Source organism: Ostrea edulis, chromosome 4 (assembly GCF_947568905.1).
Source record: "Ostrea edulis chromosome 4, xbOstEdul1.1, whole genome shotgun sequence".
Lineage (NCBI taxonomy): Eukaryota > Metazoa > Mollusca > Bivalvia > Ostreida > Ostreidae > Ostrea > Ostrea edulis.
In genome coordinates this window covers 93,286,096-93,301,964 of record NC_079167.1, presented here as the reverse complement: position 1 = coordinate 93,301,964, position 15,869 = coordinate 93,286,096, and the positions used below count along the sequence as shown (strand labels likewise).

Here is a 15,869-nt window from a genome sequence, read left to right as displayed (position 1 = left end):
AAAATATTTGTTACCATTATTATCAATGCAAGTGATTAAATAATTCATTTGATGTTCATCTTTTTTTAGTTTCTCATTTTCGTTCAGGAATACAATGTTGTTATATGATTACCCTCTTTGTTCTTGCAGTGGCCGTGCCCCTTCTAAGCTAACCCTAGACTTGCTGAGCCAGCAGGGTTACACCACACACAAACCATTCCCCGCCCAAGCACACGGACACGCCGTGACCGTCCCAGGGGCTCCTGCCGCATGGGTAGACACAGTAGAAAAGTTTGGCAGCGGAAAGGTGGGCTTTCATGTATCAGATTCTGAACCATCGCAATGTATTATTCATGTGAAGAGTACTTACTGAAACATCTGTGTCTCTAAGCATTGAAGGCACATAGCTACATGTAGATGATGGGTAACATTTTCATGAATAGATTGTACTGCGGTTGGCCTTAATTCGCGGGGCCTTCATTGTAAATTGGGGAAAGTATCTATCCAAATCATATATTATAAAATTGGAAATGTCAATATCATTTGATTTAGAATTCAAACATCATGATGGGAAACTTGGCCTAGCTTTCAGAAGTAAAGGAAGATGATGCTTGAAAAGTCAACGACTTCTAAAGACTATTGACATCAATGGTTTAATTACGGTAGACTATGACGGTAATGGGTTAATTCTGTAGTCTATGACATTAATACTTATTTATGGTAGCCTATGACATCAATGGTTTAATTACGGTAGACTAGGATGGTAATGGTTTGATTCTGTAAACTATGACATTAATACTTATTTATGGTAGACTATGTACATGTATTTATGAATTCAGATTATGGTATTTAGATTTCCGTTTTTGCCGTTGATACATGTATCTCCACAAATTGTAAGGACAGCCATTAATTTCCTCATGAACGCGATGCAGTTGTAAACAGTGTGTGTACGAATCTTGATTGATAATAACACCTCTATTTTATATTGATAATAACACCTCTATTTTAAATTGATAATAACACATCTATTTTATATTGATAATAACACCTCTATTTTATATTGATAATAACACCTCTATTTTAAATTGATAATAACACCTCTATTTTATATTGATAATAACACCTATATTTTATATTGATAATAACACCTCTATTTTATATTGATAATAACACCTATATTTTATATTGATAATAACACGTCTATTTTATATTTTCCAGGTTAAGCTTGGTGCTCCCCTCCCCTATTTTCTAGGTTAAGCTTGGTGCTCCCCTCCCCCACCCCTATTTTCCAGGTTAAGCCTGGTGCCTCACTAGGGTACAATAAAGGAGAACATCTGTGATAATGCTATGTAATTTCTCAAATATTCAAGCAATTTTGTATATGTAGTAAATGGTGTTTGTTTATCTGGACCTGAAAAGGCCTACATATACTGTACAGATCTAAAGATTTGCCTGCGGGAGATCTTGTCAAATCTTACCAATAACAACCAAGTCATCTGCAATTTGTTCAAAATCACATTTGAATGCTTCCATTGTGAGATAATTTTTGAAGGGTATGAAAGGTCTTTGTATTTTGTTTAGTTACTCAGATGTCAAAGCTTATGAGACACATCTCTGTATGAACAGAATTGTCCTGAAAAAGTGTAGTTGCCCATGGCCATCTTGTTCTCTTTTAGCTATCGATGCTTCAGGTTTTGCAGCCAGCCATAGAATTAGCAGAGACAGGGTTTCCAGTCCAAGAGCTGACTGCTACATCTTGGAGCAAAGGTACCTACAGTCAATCAGTTATGTTTTGGCTTGCGTGAGGTGAAAACCCTGGAAGTGAGCTAGCTTTTCTGATCACATTTTGTCTGGTGTCCGTTTGTGCCATTTGATTTCTTATCCAGAACCAGTTGACCATTTTCAACAAAGCATTCTTCGGTAAAGGGGATTCTAATTTGTTCAAAGGAAAAGCCACACCTTTTTGAAGAGGTTAAAAAGTATAATGCAAATTTGGTGAAGTCATATAAAAATCTTCTCAATAACCAGTGGGCCAAATAAATGAAACTTGTTTGAAAACAACCTCAATTAGTGCAAATTTTAGATTTGTTCAAATCCTCCCAAGAATAGGGTGGGGCCACAATAAAGAATCGAAGTTTTACAAGGAATATATTTAGAAAACCTTTAGAAATCTTCTTAGGAACAACAAAGCTGTGATTAGACATATTTTAATATGCAAGCAGGCTAGCCTTATGTAGTGCAGATTCAAAACTTTGCCACCTGGGATACGGTGGGTTCACAATAGGAAATCAAAGTTTTACATGGAATATATATTAAAGAAAAAGCTTCTTTTTTAAAGTACATATAGCAAGGCCATGATTATAGTCTTTAGTTTGCAAGCATCATCAGGCACCAGTAATACGTATTCAAGTTTGTTCAAATCATGCCTGTCCCTGGGGTAGGGTGAAACCACAATGAGGTATCTAAGTATGATTGTAGGAAATATCTTCCTGTCAGTAAGAACAAACAGAAGCATGATTATAGTCATAAAATATGCAAGCACCATCAGGGCTGGAAGTTATACAACTTTTTTGAGCACATTATGTTTTCGTACTCAAACTCTGTGCTCTTTATCATACTCATACTCAAAAGTGAAGGTTATAAAACTTTAACTTAAAATCATTCTCATACTCAAAAACGAAGGTTATAAAACTTTAACTTATAAAATCATTCTCATACTCAAAAGTGAATTTTATAAAACTTTTAACTTTGAAAATTATTTTCATACTCAAAAGTGGATTACATGCTCAAGATTTTTCAAGTATATGTTTCAAAGCTTGCTCAGAGTTCTACTCAAAACAAACATGGCCGAGTTTGAGTATGAGTACAGTAAAAGTTTTATAACCTCCAGGTAGTGCCAATTCACATTTGACTTGGGTTAGTCTCAAATAGGGATTCAAAGTTTTACATATGTACCTGAGAATATATACGAAATTTGAAGAAGAAAAAAAATCAAGAATAGAAGAGCCACACTTAAATCATGTCAATGTTCTTAGTAGTTGTGGGATTCAGTTTTTATGGACCGTGAGGTTAGTGTGGGGCTATAATAAGGGATAAACTTTGATATATATGTTACATGAATATAGGGGAAAATCCTCAAAATCTTCTTCTCCAGAACAACAAGGCCATATCAGTCATATTGATATTGAAGCATCCCCATGTTGTGTGGAGTCAAGTTTGGTGAAATCACATAACCCTATTGGGCTAGCTAGGTTAATTGGGGTCGTAATATGTAGTGGGTAATTGTCGTGGGAATAAAGAGGTTAAGATCTTTTAAAAATCCTCTAAAGAACAGCAGGGTGACACAGGTGAATGTGTCCCATAAAAGAGATGATTTTAAAAACAAAGTTAGCAGAATGTGATACAATTACATATTTATGTATGTCAGTATAGCTTTTTTTGTTTGATTTTACGACCCTTCAAAAATTTTCATTCTTGTTGAAATGTCACCAGTTGTAGGTGAAGTACCACAAATTTAGACGTATACTTAGTGTCGTAGCAGTTAAGGTACACATTCTTTAATGTGCCATAGGACCTCCATTTTCAAGGTCATTTCAGAAAACCTGTAATTCTCACTTCCAAATGTTGAGCGTTTGGAGAAGGGAGAATCACTATCTATGTTTAGGTCTTAGGTTTGGCGCAGCCACGGCATTACATGTAGCTAGGCTCAAACTCACAACCTCCTCATCATAAATTGAACGCTTTACCGCTGAACTACTGCTTCTGGTTCTCTCAGTAGAATTTTTAATTTGTTAATACCTGTCTGTTTGTGCTCGATCACATTGACAATGAATGACATTGTGAATATTTCAGGATCTTATTTACTGACTGACCCCAATAATATACATGGAAAAGACATGTTGCTGAATGGCCAAGCTCCCAAACATGGAGAAATCATGAGATTTCCACTCCTTGCAAACACATTCAAGGTTTGTACTGTTAGATTAATCCGCTAGAGACAGAACAGTCTATGTACAGGTAAACAGGGCTGTAGTGTTCCTGGAGGCCATTTTACAAAACAACTTACGACAAAGTCGCAAGTCTTAAATTGTATTACACACTTATTAGTTTAAATGAGGGAATTAAAATGTTCCTGAAACTTAATTTTCAACATTATGTTTTCACTATTTTACATTGGAGTGATTTATCTTACAATAAACGGGAGAAATCCAGTATGTAAGGTTGGTCGTAAGTTCTTTTGTAAAATGCACCCCAGCTGCATTTAAATTGTTATCTTTTCATATGCCATATACAGGGTTATTTTCACCCCGTTTTATACACATTTCTTCACTTCTGATGGTTTTGCCCCGTTTTGAATTTACCCTGACACAGTTGTGTTAAAAGAGATTGATTGATTGATTGAATATTGTTTAACATCCCTCTCGAGAATATTTCACTCATATGGAGACGTCACCACTGCCGATGAAGGGCTGCAAAATTTAGGCCTATGCTTGGCGCTTACGGCCTTTGAACAGGAAGGGATCCTTATTGTGCCATACCTGCTGTGATACGGGGCCTCGGTTTTTGCGGTCTCATTTGAAGGACCGCCCCATTTAGTCACCTCTTACGACAAGCAAGGGGTATTTAGGACCTATTCTAACTTGGGTCCCCACGGGATGTATTAAAAGAGAGAAAAAACAAGTTTTGTCTAATCTTAAATTTGCCCCACTGACAACAAGGGCAAAAATAAAACAGGGGCGAATATTTCCTTGTATACAGAAGTTTTAAAATGGGAACTCTCAAGACTGTCATTTTCTACATCAAAGAAATAACGAGATTTGTCAAAATACTCATTGTATATACATTTTAACAGGACAAGAATGATATGCTGTGAATGAATAAGTACTGAACAAAAAAGGAAATTTTGATTGTTAGAATTCTAACAATCATTAAGATCAGAATTTGTGGATAGGGTAAAAAATGGAAATAAGAATCATATCACAGCAATGCCATGCATGGTTATATACACTCAGTTGAATTGCACGGGTGTACATGCGGAATCCCTGTCATCTCCCCATTATCAACAGCTGATGATGAAATTCTCCAATGAATGATTAACACCTAGTAAGTTTACCGGTTACCTCCACGTACTCTCCTTACTTCAAACATGACTTTCAACAGGTGTCAGTGAAAGAAATTGATTTTTATATTTATTATACTTTAATGTAAAATACTCAAATCTTATTGGTCGAGAAGCATTTGAAAAAAATATGATATTTCCCTCTGATAATAGAAAGTGCGCTCTAAGTAGTCTCTAAGCAACGGGTAACATTACTGGACAATGGCTGATATTATAAATGATCACACTGTGTAGTGTTCGGAATCGGATGATCAGTGTATATATATATATCAATATTAGAAGCCAATAAATTGACTGACTTTCTTGATCAAAAGAAACTGTGTATATTTTACACATATTTATATATTTATCTGATAAGAAATTGATTGTTAAATCTACTACACTTTATTACATGTAGATATAACACATCAAAGAAAAATCATATCAAAGACTATATACTAAAACAAAAGAAATTTTCAGACTTGTATTTTTCTTTTTTGGGTATTAATATTTATGTAAGTGTGATAACAAAACAACTAATATAAATAAAAACAACGAATCATAAATTGATAAACAAATAATTCAGACTTCCTGTCAGTGACTATATAGACTAAATGTAATAACTAGATTTTAAAATTGTCTGAAATTTTCCTCGACATACATGTACATTCAACACGTCATTGGTAAGATTTCCTTCATTGATAGTTTGCAAGTCAAAATTATGTTTTCTTGTTTTATAAATTTAACCCAAAAATTTCCAAAACTGGCTGTTTTGCTTATTGGATGATCAAAGAGAAAATTCAAACTGGAATTGAAAAATCTCCATCATACACACATGTTAACACATTTTGAAAAAAAAATCGTTTATTGAAAATAATAATCAATTATCGCTAAGAAAAGAATGATCAAACGATTATGATCGATCGTCGGAACGGCACTACATGTAAGTCATTGTGTCAAATTTATAATGCACGTACAACTCACTGTAGATTGTTAGATGACGTCGTTTGAGGGTTTGTAATAAACGCGAATACCTGCATTGATATACTGTACAAAAGATCGAAATGATCAAATGTCAACAGACGCAAGTTTTCTGCTTTGTTGTTTATATAATATTTTGAAATCAATATAGTAAAACAAATATTGCATTTTTATATGGATAAATTGTGTTCTGATGGAAAAGCTTTTTATATTAATTGTACATCTGAATAGAGGCAATTGATGAAACTCGATCTCTGGTCTCTGATTATGTAAATTATAGTCACTTCATCGATTTAACATTTCAAGCTCATTAATTGCAAAAGGAACATATCAATGAAAGTATATATCGAATCTGTTAATCACGCTAGTATTTTTTCTGTGATGGTGAGTGAAATCAGATCAGTCGGCAGTACTTAATTTAATGCATTCCTGCAATCAAAATCACAGGTATGGGCCTATTCGAAATTGGCCTTTGAATTGATAGTAAGTAGCAATACGAAATCCTTTTTAAATAATTAGTCCCTTACCGACAAAGTTGAAGGGTACCTTAGGTTTGCACTCCGTCCGTCTATCTGTCTGTCTGTCCGTCAATCCTGCAAATCATTTTCACTTTTTATGCCCCCGAGATCGATGATCTGGGGGCATATTGTTTTTGTCCTGTCTGTCATTCTGTAATTCTGTCATTCTGTCTGAAACTTTAACCTTGCTAATAACTTTTTAAACAGTAAGTGATAAGCCCTTATGGCTTTTGAGCAGGGAGGGATCTTTATCGTGCCACACCTGCTGTGTGGGCCTCAATTTTTGCAGTCTCATCCAAAGGACCAACCCATTTAGTTGCCTCTTACAACAAGCAATAGGACTTATTCTAACCCAGATCCCCACAGGAGTTTGTGGTAACAGAGATACATAGAACAACCAATGAATTAATTTCTATTTAATCCACAGGAATTGGCCACTCACGGTAAGGCTGGATTTTACAGTGGTAGAGTAGCCAACGCTGTAGCAGAGGTCGTACAGCATCATGGTGGTGTCATGACAACAGACGACCTTGCTAATCATGTGACCACATTTGAGGATCCAATCAGTGTGGACTATAAGGGTTACAGAGTTTGGGAAGTACCACCTAATGGCCAGGGTATCACAACATTAATCGCTTTGAATATACTGGAGGGCATGGATTTAACAGGTACATCTGTATGCATTTTTAAATCAAAACTGTCCTAAGTGTGTTTATATGATTTTTCATTGTCCTACATGTAGAATTATTGTACTTATGTACATGTACATGTAAATAAGAGAATTCTGTATTCTTCAAATTTTAGTCATTGAGAATACATTATACTAGCAAATTTATTTGCTCTAATTGTTTCGATCTCTGAAATTTATATTGGTTTTTATCCCCTTGCAATTTATTGCATCGGAAGGGATATACATGTAGGGACTGGTCTGTTTGTGTGTGGTTGCGAGTGTGTGTGTGTAACATGGAGTTTGTAGACACATACTACAGAGGAGATATACATGTAGGGACTGGTCTGTTTGTGTGTGGTTGCGAGTGTGTGTGTGTAACATGGAGTTTGTAGACACATACTACAGAGGGGATATACATGTAGGGACTGGTCTGTTTGTGTGTGGTTGCGAGTGTGTGTGTGTAACATGGAGTTTGTAGACACATACTACAGAGGAGATATACATGTAGGGACTGGTCTGTTTGTGTGTGTGGGTGTGTGTGTGTAACATGGAGTTTGTAGACACATACTACAGAGGGGATATACATGTAGGGACTGGTCTGTTTGTGTGTGGTTACGAGTGTGTGTGTGTAACATGGAGTTTGTAGACACATACTACAGAGGGGATATAAATGGAGGGAGCTGGTCTGTTTGTGTGTGTGGGTGTTTGTGTGTGTATGGTTGCGTGTGTGTGTGTGTGTGTGCATGTGTAACATGGGGTTTGTAGACACTCTACAGACCACAGTTTTTGTTGCATTGATTTGGTACTTCACATTTACATTTGTTATCAAGAGAGAAGAAAAAACCTTTTGATTTTGAGGTTCAAAGGTCAAGGTGACTATAACACTTTATAGATCAAAAGGTCAAGGTCACTATGGGAAGCCAAAATGTTACTAAAACACATGAAAATGACTTCTAGTAATACATTGATTTACAACATTTCAGGAATGGGCCATAATTCTGTTGAATATATCCACACATTGGTAGAGTCCTTAAAACTGAGTTTTACTGATACAGCTTGGTTCTGCGCTGATATATCACAAGTTGATGTTCCCATTCCTCAGCTTCTATCCAAAGGGTATGCTGCCAGGAGGAGAGCACTGATCAAACCAGAAAGGTGAGTGCTGACAATCTGCTGACAAACAGAGGAAGGTCACATGTCAAACAGAGGAAGGTCACATGTCATACAGAGGAAGGTCACATGTCAAACAGAGAAAGGTCACATGTCAAACAGAGAAAGGTCACGTGTCATACAGAGGAAGGTCACATATCAGAGAAAGGTAACATGTCAAACAGAGAAAGGTCACATGTCAAACAGAGGAAGGTCACATATCAAACAGAGAAAGGTCACATGTCAAACAGAGAAAGGTCATGTGTCAAACAGAGAAAGGTCACATGCCTAACAGAGAAAGGTCACATGTCAAACAGAGAAAGGTCACGTGTCGAGTGAGATAGTGAGATCGGGATAGCTTGTTTTGCCAGGAGAAAGCCCAGGGGTCTGACCATGTCAAACAGGTGAAGGATGAGCTATCAGAGAATAATTAGTATATTTGAGGAAGATACATGTAGTAATTGACAGTATGTATGATATACTGTATGCTGCCAGAAGTCGGGCCATAAAGTCATTGGAACCCACAAATTTTGATGCATAAAATGAAGTAGGATTTTGCTTTGTTTACGTGGGATTGTTGTGTTTACATGGGATTGTTGTGTTTACATGGGATTGTTGTGTTTACGTGGGATTGTTGTGTTTACATGGGATTGTTGTGTTTACGTGGGATTGTTGTGTTTACATGGGATTGTTGTGTTTACATGGGATTGTTGTGTTTACGTGGGATTGTTGTGTTTACGTGGGATTGTTGTGTTTACGTGGGATTGTTGTGTTTACGTGGGATTGTTGTGTTTACGTGGGATTGTTGTGTTGACGTGGGAGCTGTGTTTACGTGGGATTTTCTATCATTTGATCAGATAACAAGGTAACCAATATAAATTATTTGTGCACGTTTTCATACTCAAACTCCGCACTCTAAATTGTGCTCGTACTCAAAAGTGAAGGTTATAAAACTTTTATAAAATCGATCCCACACTCAAATGGAGTACATGCTTAAGATTTTTTCGAGTATGCTTTGTAGCTTGCTCAGAGTTGTACTCAAATAAACATGGCTGAGTTTGAGTATGAGTACAGTAAAAGTTTTATGACCTTCAGGCCTGACATTGATAGATGAAATGCACCAATAAAAAGACATTTTTCAAGGATTTCAATTTGGGGATAATGGTTTTCCATTGAATTTTCAAGTAAAGATTAATGCCAAAATCAAGGTGGTTTCATTGGAAATTTTTGTGGTAAATATGGGTTTTGAGCAATATGCAAACATTTTATAATAGTTTTCCAAAATTCTATAGAAATTTTTCTGGATATCCTGGCCTAAATTAAGTCAGTGAGGTGAAGAAACATGATTGATGAGGGGAATGCTGTCGAAAGGAGGGCCCCGATTCTTAATTTACGAAGCGTCTGTATGGGTATTAAAGGGGTATGGACACGATTTGAGCTGGAAATTTTTCAAAATTTATTTTTCCATTTTTATACACTCGTCTTTAGACGGGACGTATTATGGTACAGCGATGTCTATGTCTGTCCGTCCGTTCGGGGTTTTCTCTTTATAATTTCATTTCCCTTTCACATATCATGCTGAAACTTGCTGTGTAGTTTCTGTGTGGGTCACTCTAGATCATACTGCAATTTTGATCCATTTCGACCTTTTTTTAAGGAGTTTTGCCCCTTTATTTGGAAATAATTATTATATGGAGGGTACATAATTTGTCCGCCCTACTCCTCCCACAGTTTTCAAGTGAGAGCCTTCTTATTTTGTGGAGTGTTTGTATGGGTATTGAAGATGTGCATGTGGGATGGATTTTGATTTTCTACAATTTTTGAGAAAATTACAGGTTGTTGAACTTGTCTATTTGGAAATTAATATTCTATGGAGGGTACATAATTTGTCTGCCCAACTCCTCCCACAGTTTTCAAGTGAGGACCATCTTATTTTGTGGTGTGTTTGTATGGGTATTGAAGATGTGTATCTGGGGAAGGATTTTGATTTTCTTCCATTTTTGAAAAAATTACAGGTTGTTGAACTTGGTCCATTTTGAGGAAATCTCGATTTTTAAGCTAAGACCCTTTGTTCATATGAAAGTTTGTCACAGCCTCATGATGGCTGATACTACCTGAAGCAAAGTTATACAAATTATAGCACAAGAAAAACACCCTATGTAAGCATTTCACAGGCGTATTATGTACCGTTTGCGGTACTCTTGTTATTGTTTATAATGCTTAACTAAAGTATTTCTAATGGTCAATCAATATTTGAATTTCATTTTTTGAGTTACAAGTGAGATACAGCACTCACGATTCTTTGCAATGTAAACAAGGCTTATTTGTGCCATGTTTTTGTTTACGTATACATGTAGATTGCTTAATAGAAAATAGCATGTTTAAAATAAAATGAGATGTGCTAAACACTAGAAACTAATTAATTGTGTTCAGAATTAACTTGTAATTGAAAAACTCTGCTTTAAACGAACTTTTACTAGTATATTTAACATGTAAACAAAAACATGGCACGATCGATACGCGAGCCTTGTTTACATGACAAAGAATTGTGAGCTCTCTTTCTCCCATGTACCTCAACAACTGACATTCAAATTTTTGCTGACCATTAGAAATACCTTAGTTAAGCATTCTAAACATTAAAAATGGAAAAATAAAATTTGAAAATTTTCAGCTTAAATCGTGTCCATGTGCACAAAGATTTTGATTTTTCTTCACTTTTGAAAAAATTACAGGTTGTGAGTCAATGTTTATATAGGAAGTATAATTACAAATTGAGTACATGGTTTGTCCATTCAACTCTCTTCACACTTTCCGAGCTAATGCCTATGTAAATAGCTGAATATGTGTGAATTGCAAGGATTTTGATTCCCGACAATTTTCAATTTTTATTCTCCCCGAAAAATATCAGGGGAAGAATAGTCGCTGTCAGGTCTGTCTAAGCTCATATCTCCTAGAAACCTTTCATCAGAAATTGATATACCGCGGTAGTTGATCACAAATGTTCCTTGAGACAAGGGCTTTTGGACCAAGGTCTTTCAAGTTCATTTTAAAAAGGCTGAGGTCATACACTCAGAACATGCATATATAAGTTCCTTTAAATTTCAACAGTTTTTGATATAAAAGTTCCTTATTTCAACAGTTTTTGATATAAAAGTTCCTTATTTCAACAGTTTTTGATATAAAAGTTCCTTATTTCAACAGTTTTTGAACATGTATTTATCATATATCACACAAATAAGTAATAAGCAAATGACTTTTAGACAAAGGTCACTCAAGGTCATTTTGCAAAGATCATGGTCACTCACAACATATACATTATATATGGGGGGGGGGGGAATTCAAACAATATTTTAACAGTTATTGATCATTGCGCCAATGGCATTTAGACAAAGGTAACTCAAGGTCATTATTGAAAGGTCAAAGCCATTCAAAACATGACTTGTATATAAAAAAAGGCCTCTATTTCAACAATTTTTGTATGCAAGCCTACATGTATGATCATAAGTCTGAGCACTAAACATGAATTGCTTTACAAGTAGAAACATGTTTGAGCACTATAAACATCTATTCCTTTACAAGTAAAAACACCTTTTTATCTAGTCATTCATCATATGAAGTAGTTTATATTGGTTACTTGCACTCTGAGGAGCATCCATCAGTTTTACAGATACTTTTGTCTATGATGATTGAAAAAAAAAAACAACTACAGATTATTGAAATATGTATACACACAGACATCTTGGTTTGTTCATTTACCTCCTGTCACAGGTTTTAAGCTAGGACTTTTTAGCTCGGCTGAGCTGAAAGCTCAAGTGAGCTTTTCTGATCGCCTGTTGTCCGTCATCTGTCTGTAAACTTTCATCTTGTTCATGCATAATCAGAGAAGCTGATTATGTAAATGACCCTATTCTTTCATTTCTTTTATATCTCCATTATACAAACTTCATTCTTTATTTATATTTCTTGAAAAGTGTTCAGCATGTACATGTAGAATTATTAAATACCCAACCAAACTTAACAACGTTTATATGATTTGGACAGTGCGTCTCGCAGTATCCAGCATGGCAGTTTCAATGTCGGGACTGACACTGTGTATTTTACTACAGCGGACCAGGAGGGCAATGCCTGCTCCTTCATCAACAGCAACTTCATGGGATTTGGTACAGGTTTTGTGCCTGAGGGATGTGGGTTCACACTACAGGTAATATTCTGACGTAATCCCAATTATTTTTTTTATGATACCTGCCCTAGTATTTCAAAACCTTGTGTAAAATTATTATATCCTTGTAACAGAGCTGCAAAGGGATATGAGTGACTTCCCCATTCATTTGTTTGTTCTGTAGTATGTACAAGATGTAAACAAAATTTTAATTACTTCTTATGACTCTTGCAGGAGTGATATCATGTACTAACTCCTTGATTACAATTAGTTTTCAAGGTCACAAATGAAAGGTCAAGTCTACTACAGTGGAAATTCCAAAATTTCCTATAGACAAAATGATTGGCCACATTTCATACCCAGTTTTTGTCACTCAATGCTATTTATAGACAAAATGGTTAGCCACATTTCTTACCCAGTTTTTGTCACTTAGTGCTATTTATAGACAAAATGGTTAGTCACATTTCTTACCCAGTTTTTGTAACTCAGTGCTACTGTGCATGAGATCTAAATATTTGTTTAAAGATGAACTGTGAAAGGTCAGGTCACTGAAAGGAAAAGTTTTTATGCCCCCGAGATCGAAGATCGGGAGGCATATTGTTTTTGTCCTGTCTGTCATTCTGTCTGAAACTTTAACCTTGCTAATAACTTTTGAACAGTAAGTGATAGAGCTTTGATATTTCACATGAGTATTCCTTGTGACAAGACCTTTCCGTGGGTACCAACATTTTTACCCCGTGACCTTGACCTTGGAGTTTGACCTACTTTTTGAAAACTTTAACCTAGCTAATAACTTTTGAACAGTAAGTGATAGAGCTTTGATATTTCGCATGAGCATTCCTTGTGACAAGACCTCTCCGTTGGTATTGAACCTTTTGACCTTGACATTTGACCTACTTTTATTTTTTTTTTTACATTGGTCATAACTTCTAAATGGTAAGTATTAGAGCTTTCATATTGTACATGAGCCATTCTTTTGACAAGATCTTTCTACTGGTACCAAGATATTTTCCCTTGTGACCTTGGCCATCTTCGGAATTGGCCATTATCGGGGGCATTTGTGTTTCACAAACACATCTTGTTGTTTACAGAATTTAAGCTAGATTTTTTATTCAATTTTTATTAGACTTGTAGGGAATGATACACCTTTTATAAAACCCTTAGTTTCTCTCAGTTTTCAGGGTGAACCAAGGAAAGGTTAAGGTGGCCTTAAAGGAAATTCTGAAATTATTTTAGTACAAGATCTTAGCTACGATTTCATCCATATTTCATCATATTTGAAAAAATGGTGTACATACAAGTCTTAGTTTGATTTCAAGGTTATAAGCAAAAGGTCAATGTCACTGAAAGCAATTTAAAAATATCATCTGTTTGTCCGTCCGTCTACCTGGACATTGTAGGCAAAATGCAAAATGAACTCTAAGCTCTAGGATATTACAACATGGTACATTTGATCATCTTGATCAGAGGGAGATTTTTATTGTTTTTCAAGGTCAAGGTTGTAGTACCAGTAAATAGGAAAACCTTGTAGGCAGAATACAGTTTGAACTATTGGAGTTAAGATGTTACAACTTGATACATTTAATCACCATGATAAAAGAAAGATACCTAATGTTTTTCAAGGTCAAAGGTCAAGGTTGTAGTATTAGTTAATAGGAAAACCTTGTAGGCAGAAAACAGACCAAACTATTGTAGTTAGGATCTTGCAAATTGGTACATTAAATCACCATGGTGGGAGTAAGATGGCTATTGTTTTCAAGGTCAGAGGTCAGGGTCGTGGTATCAGTTAATAGAAAATCCTTTTAGGCAGAATACAAACTGATCTATTAGGGCTAGGACCATCAAACTTGGTACACATACTCCTCATGCCAAGTGGAGGACGCCTTATGTTCTTCAAGGTCAAAGGTTAAGGTCATAGTATCAGTTAGTAGGAAAACCTTATAGGCAGGCTACAGACCGAGCCATTGGGGCTAGGATTGTCAAATTTGGTATATATGTAACTAATACCAAGTGGAGGATGCCAATTGTTTCTCAAGGTCAAAGGTCAAGGTTGTAGTATCACTTATTAGAAAAATCTTGTTTTTGTTTTCCTGGGTTTTGTCTGTTAAGAATACAGGTAAATTCCTGAAATTTTCTCAGAACCTTCCTTTCAGCAAAATACATAATCAGTTCACATTTCAACTTGATTGATGCACCTTGACCTACTTCAGGGCTAAAAGTAGGTCAAATAGTTTACTGGATTTTTTTCTCATCATGGATACAGATATTGCACTGAAGGTCTAAAAAGCATACATATATGTTGTACCATTTGCAGTACTCTTCAAGATTTTTATTTTTTGAAAAGATAAAGGTCATACATGATTTCTCTATTTTTTGAATTGTGTTGTAACAGTTGTATTTTATTTCAAAATGCCCTTGCAGTAGGATGCTATAAGGGACATTACCAAAGCTCTAAATTGTTGAGTAAAATGTATATATGACTAGCCTTTTAAGGCTGTCTACGATAGAACCATGCAAAACCAAAAAAATTATTATGGAAGGTGTTGTCAAATTTTCAGACCTTTTTATGATATTTCAAAAGTATTTTACTAGTTATATCATATTTTGTGGCAAAATCGATGAGTACCTCCTGAACTAACACCTAATATCCTAGTGGTTAGGGTGCATTCTTCGCAGTCAGGAGGTCACCTAGGTATGATTATAATACTGGCGTGGTGTTGAACCTAAGACGTTTAATATACATATAAGTAGTTGTTCCTTCTCAAATTGCCCAGCATTAAAAGCAAAAGTTATGGGCCTCATTTCCGAAAGACCCATAACTTTTCCCCTTTAAGGTAACTCACTACACTAAAGCTTATACCCTTTATGACACTATGTCACAAGATGGCGATTTAAATGTTTTGTGAAATTATTTGTATCGATCGATTCATTTGTCTATCATCATAGCTCAGTGGTTAAAGCATTGGGCTGGTGAACCACAGATCTTGAGTTCAAATTTACCAGAGTCTTTTATTCATATGTGTTGAAATAAAAAAAAATTAAAATCATGTTTTTATCCAAATTTGCATGTTTTCTGCCTTTTTGGCATCTATACTTATTATACATCATCATACGTGTATCTTTTAATATGATGAAATCAGTTCGTACTGATTTGAGAAACTATTTGAGGGTGTATAGTGAGCTACCTTAACATGAAGGTTTCATACCTTGGTTGACGTTGTCACAATAAAGAACTCTCACTGTTCCGGCTCTGAGTGCCATGCATAGGTCAGATGTAACACTTCACATTTAGGCCTTGCTTGTGGCATTGCTATG

At 35.6% G+C, this 15,869-nt stretch overlaps 1 protein-coding gene across 2 annotated transcripts in view; it reads left to right on the top strand.

Annotated features, from left to right (window-relative positions):
- Positions 1-15,869, top strand: part of LOC125668767 (glutathione hydrolase-like YwrD proenzyme) — a 31,400-nt gene that overhangs the window by 6,874 nt on the left and 8,657 nt on the right. For both annotated transcript variants that reach the window (XM_048903177.2, XM_048903178.2), the window contains exons 3-8: positions 130-286; positions 1,656-1,746; positions 3,832-3,947; positions 7,004-7,244; positions 8,230-8,401; positions 12,437-12,596. In XM_048903177.2, the coding sequence (XP_048759134.2) occupies positions 130-286; positions 1,656-1,746; positions 3,832-3,947; positions 7,004-7,244; positions 8,230-8,401; positions 12,437-12,596 (937 nt within the window). The remainder of the gene's footprint in view (positions 1-129; positions 287-1,655; positions 1,747-3,831; positions 3,948-7,003; positions 7,245-8,229; positions 8,402-12,436; positions 12,597-15,869) is intronic.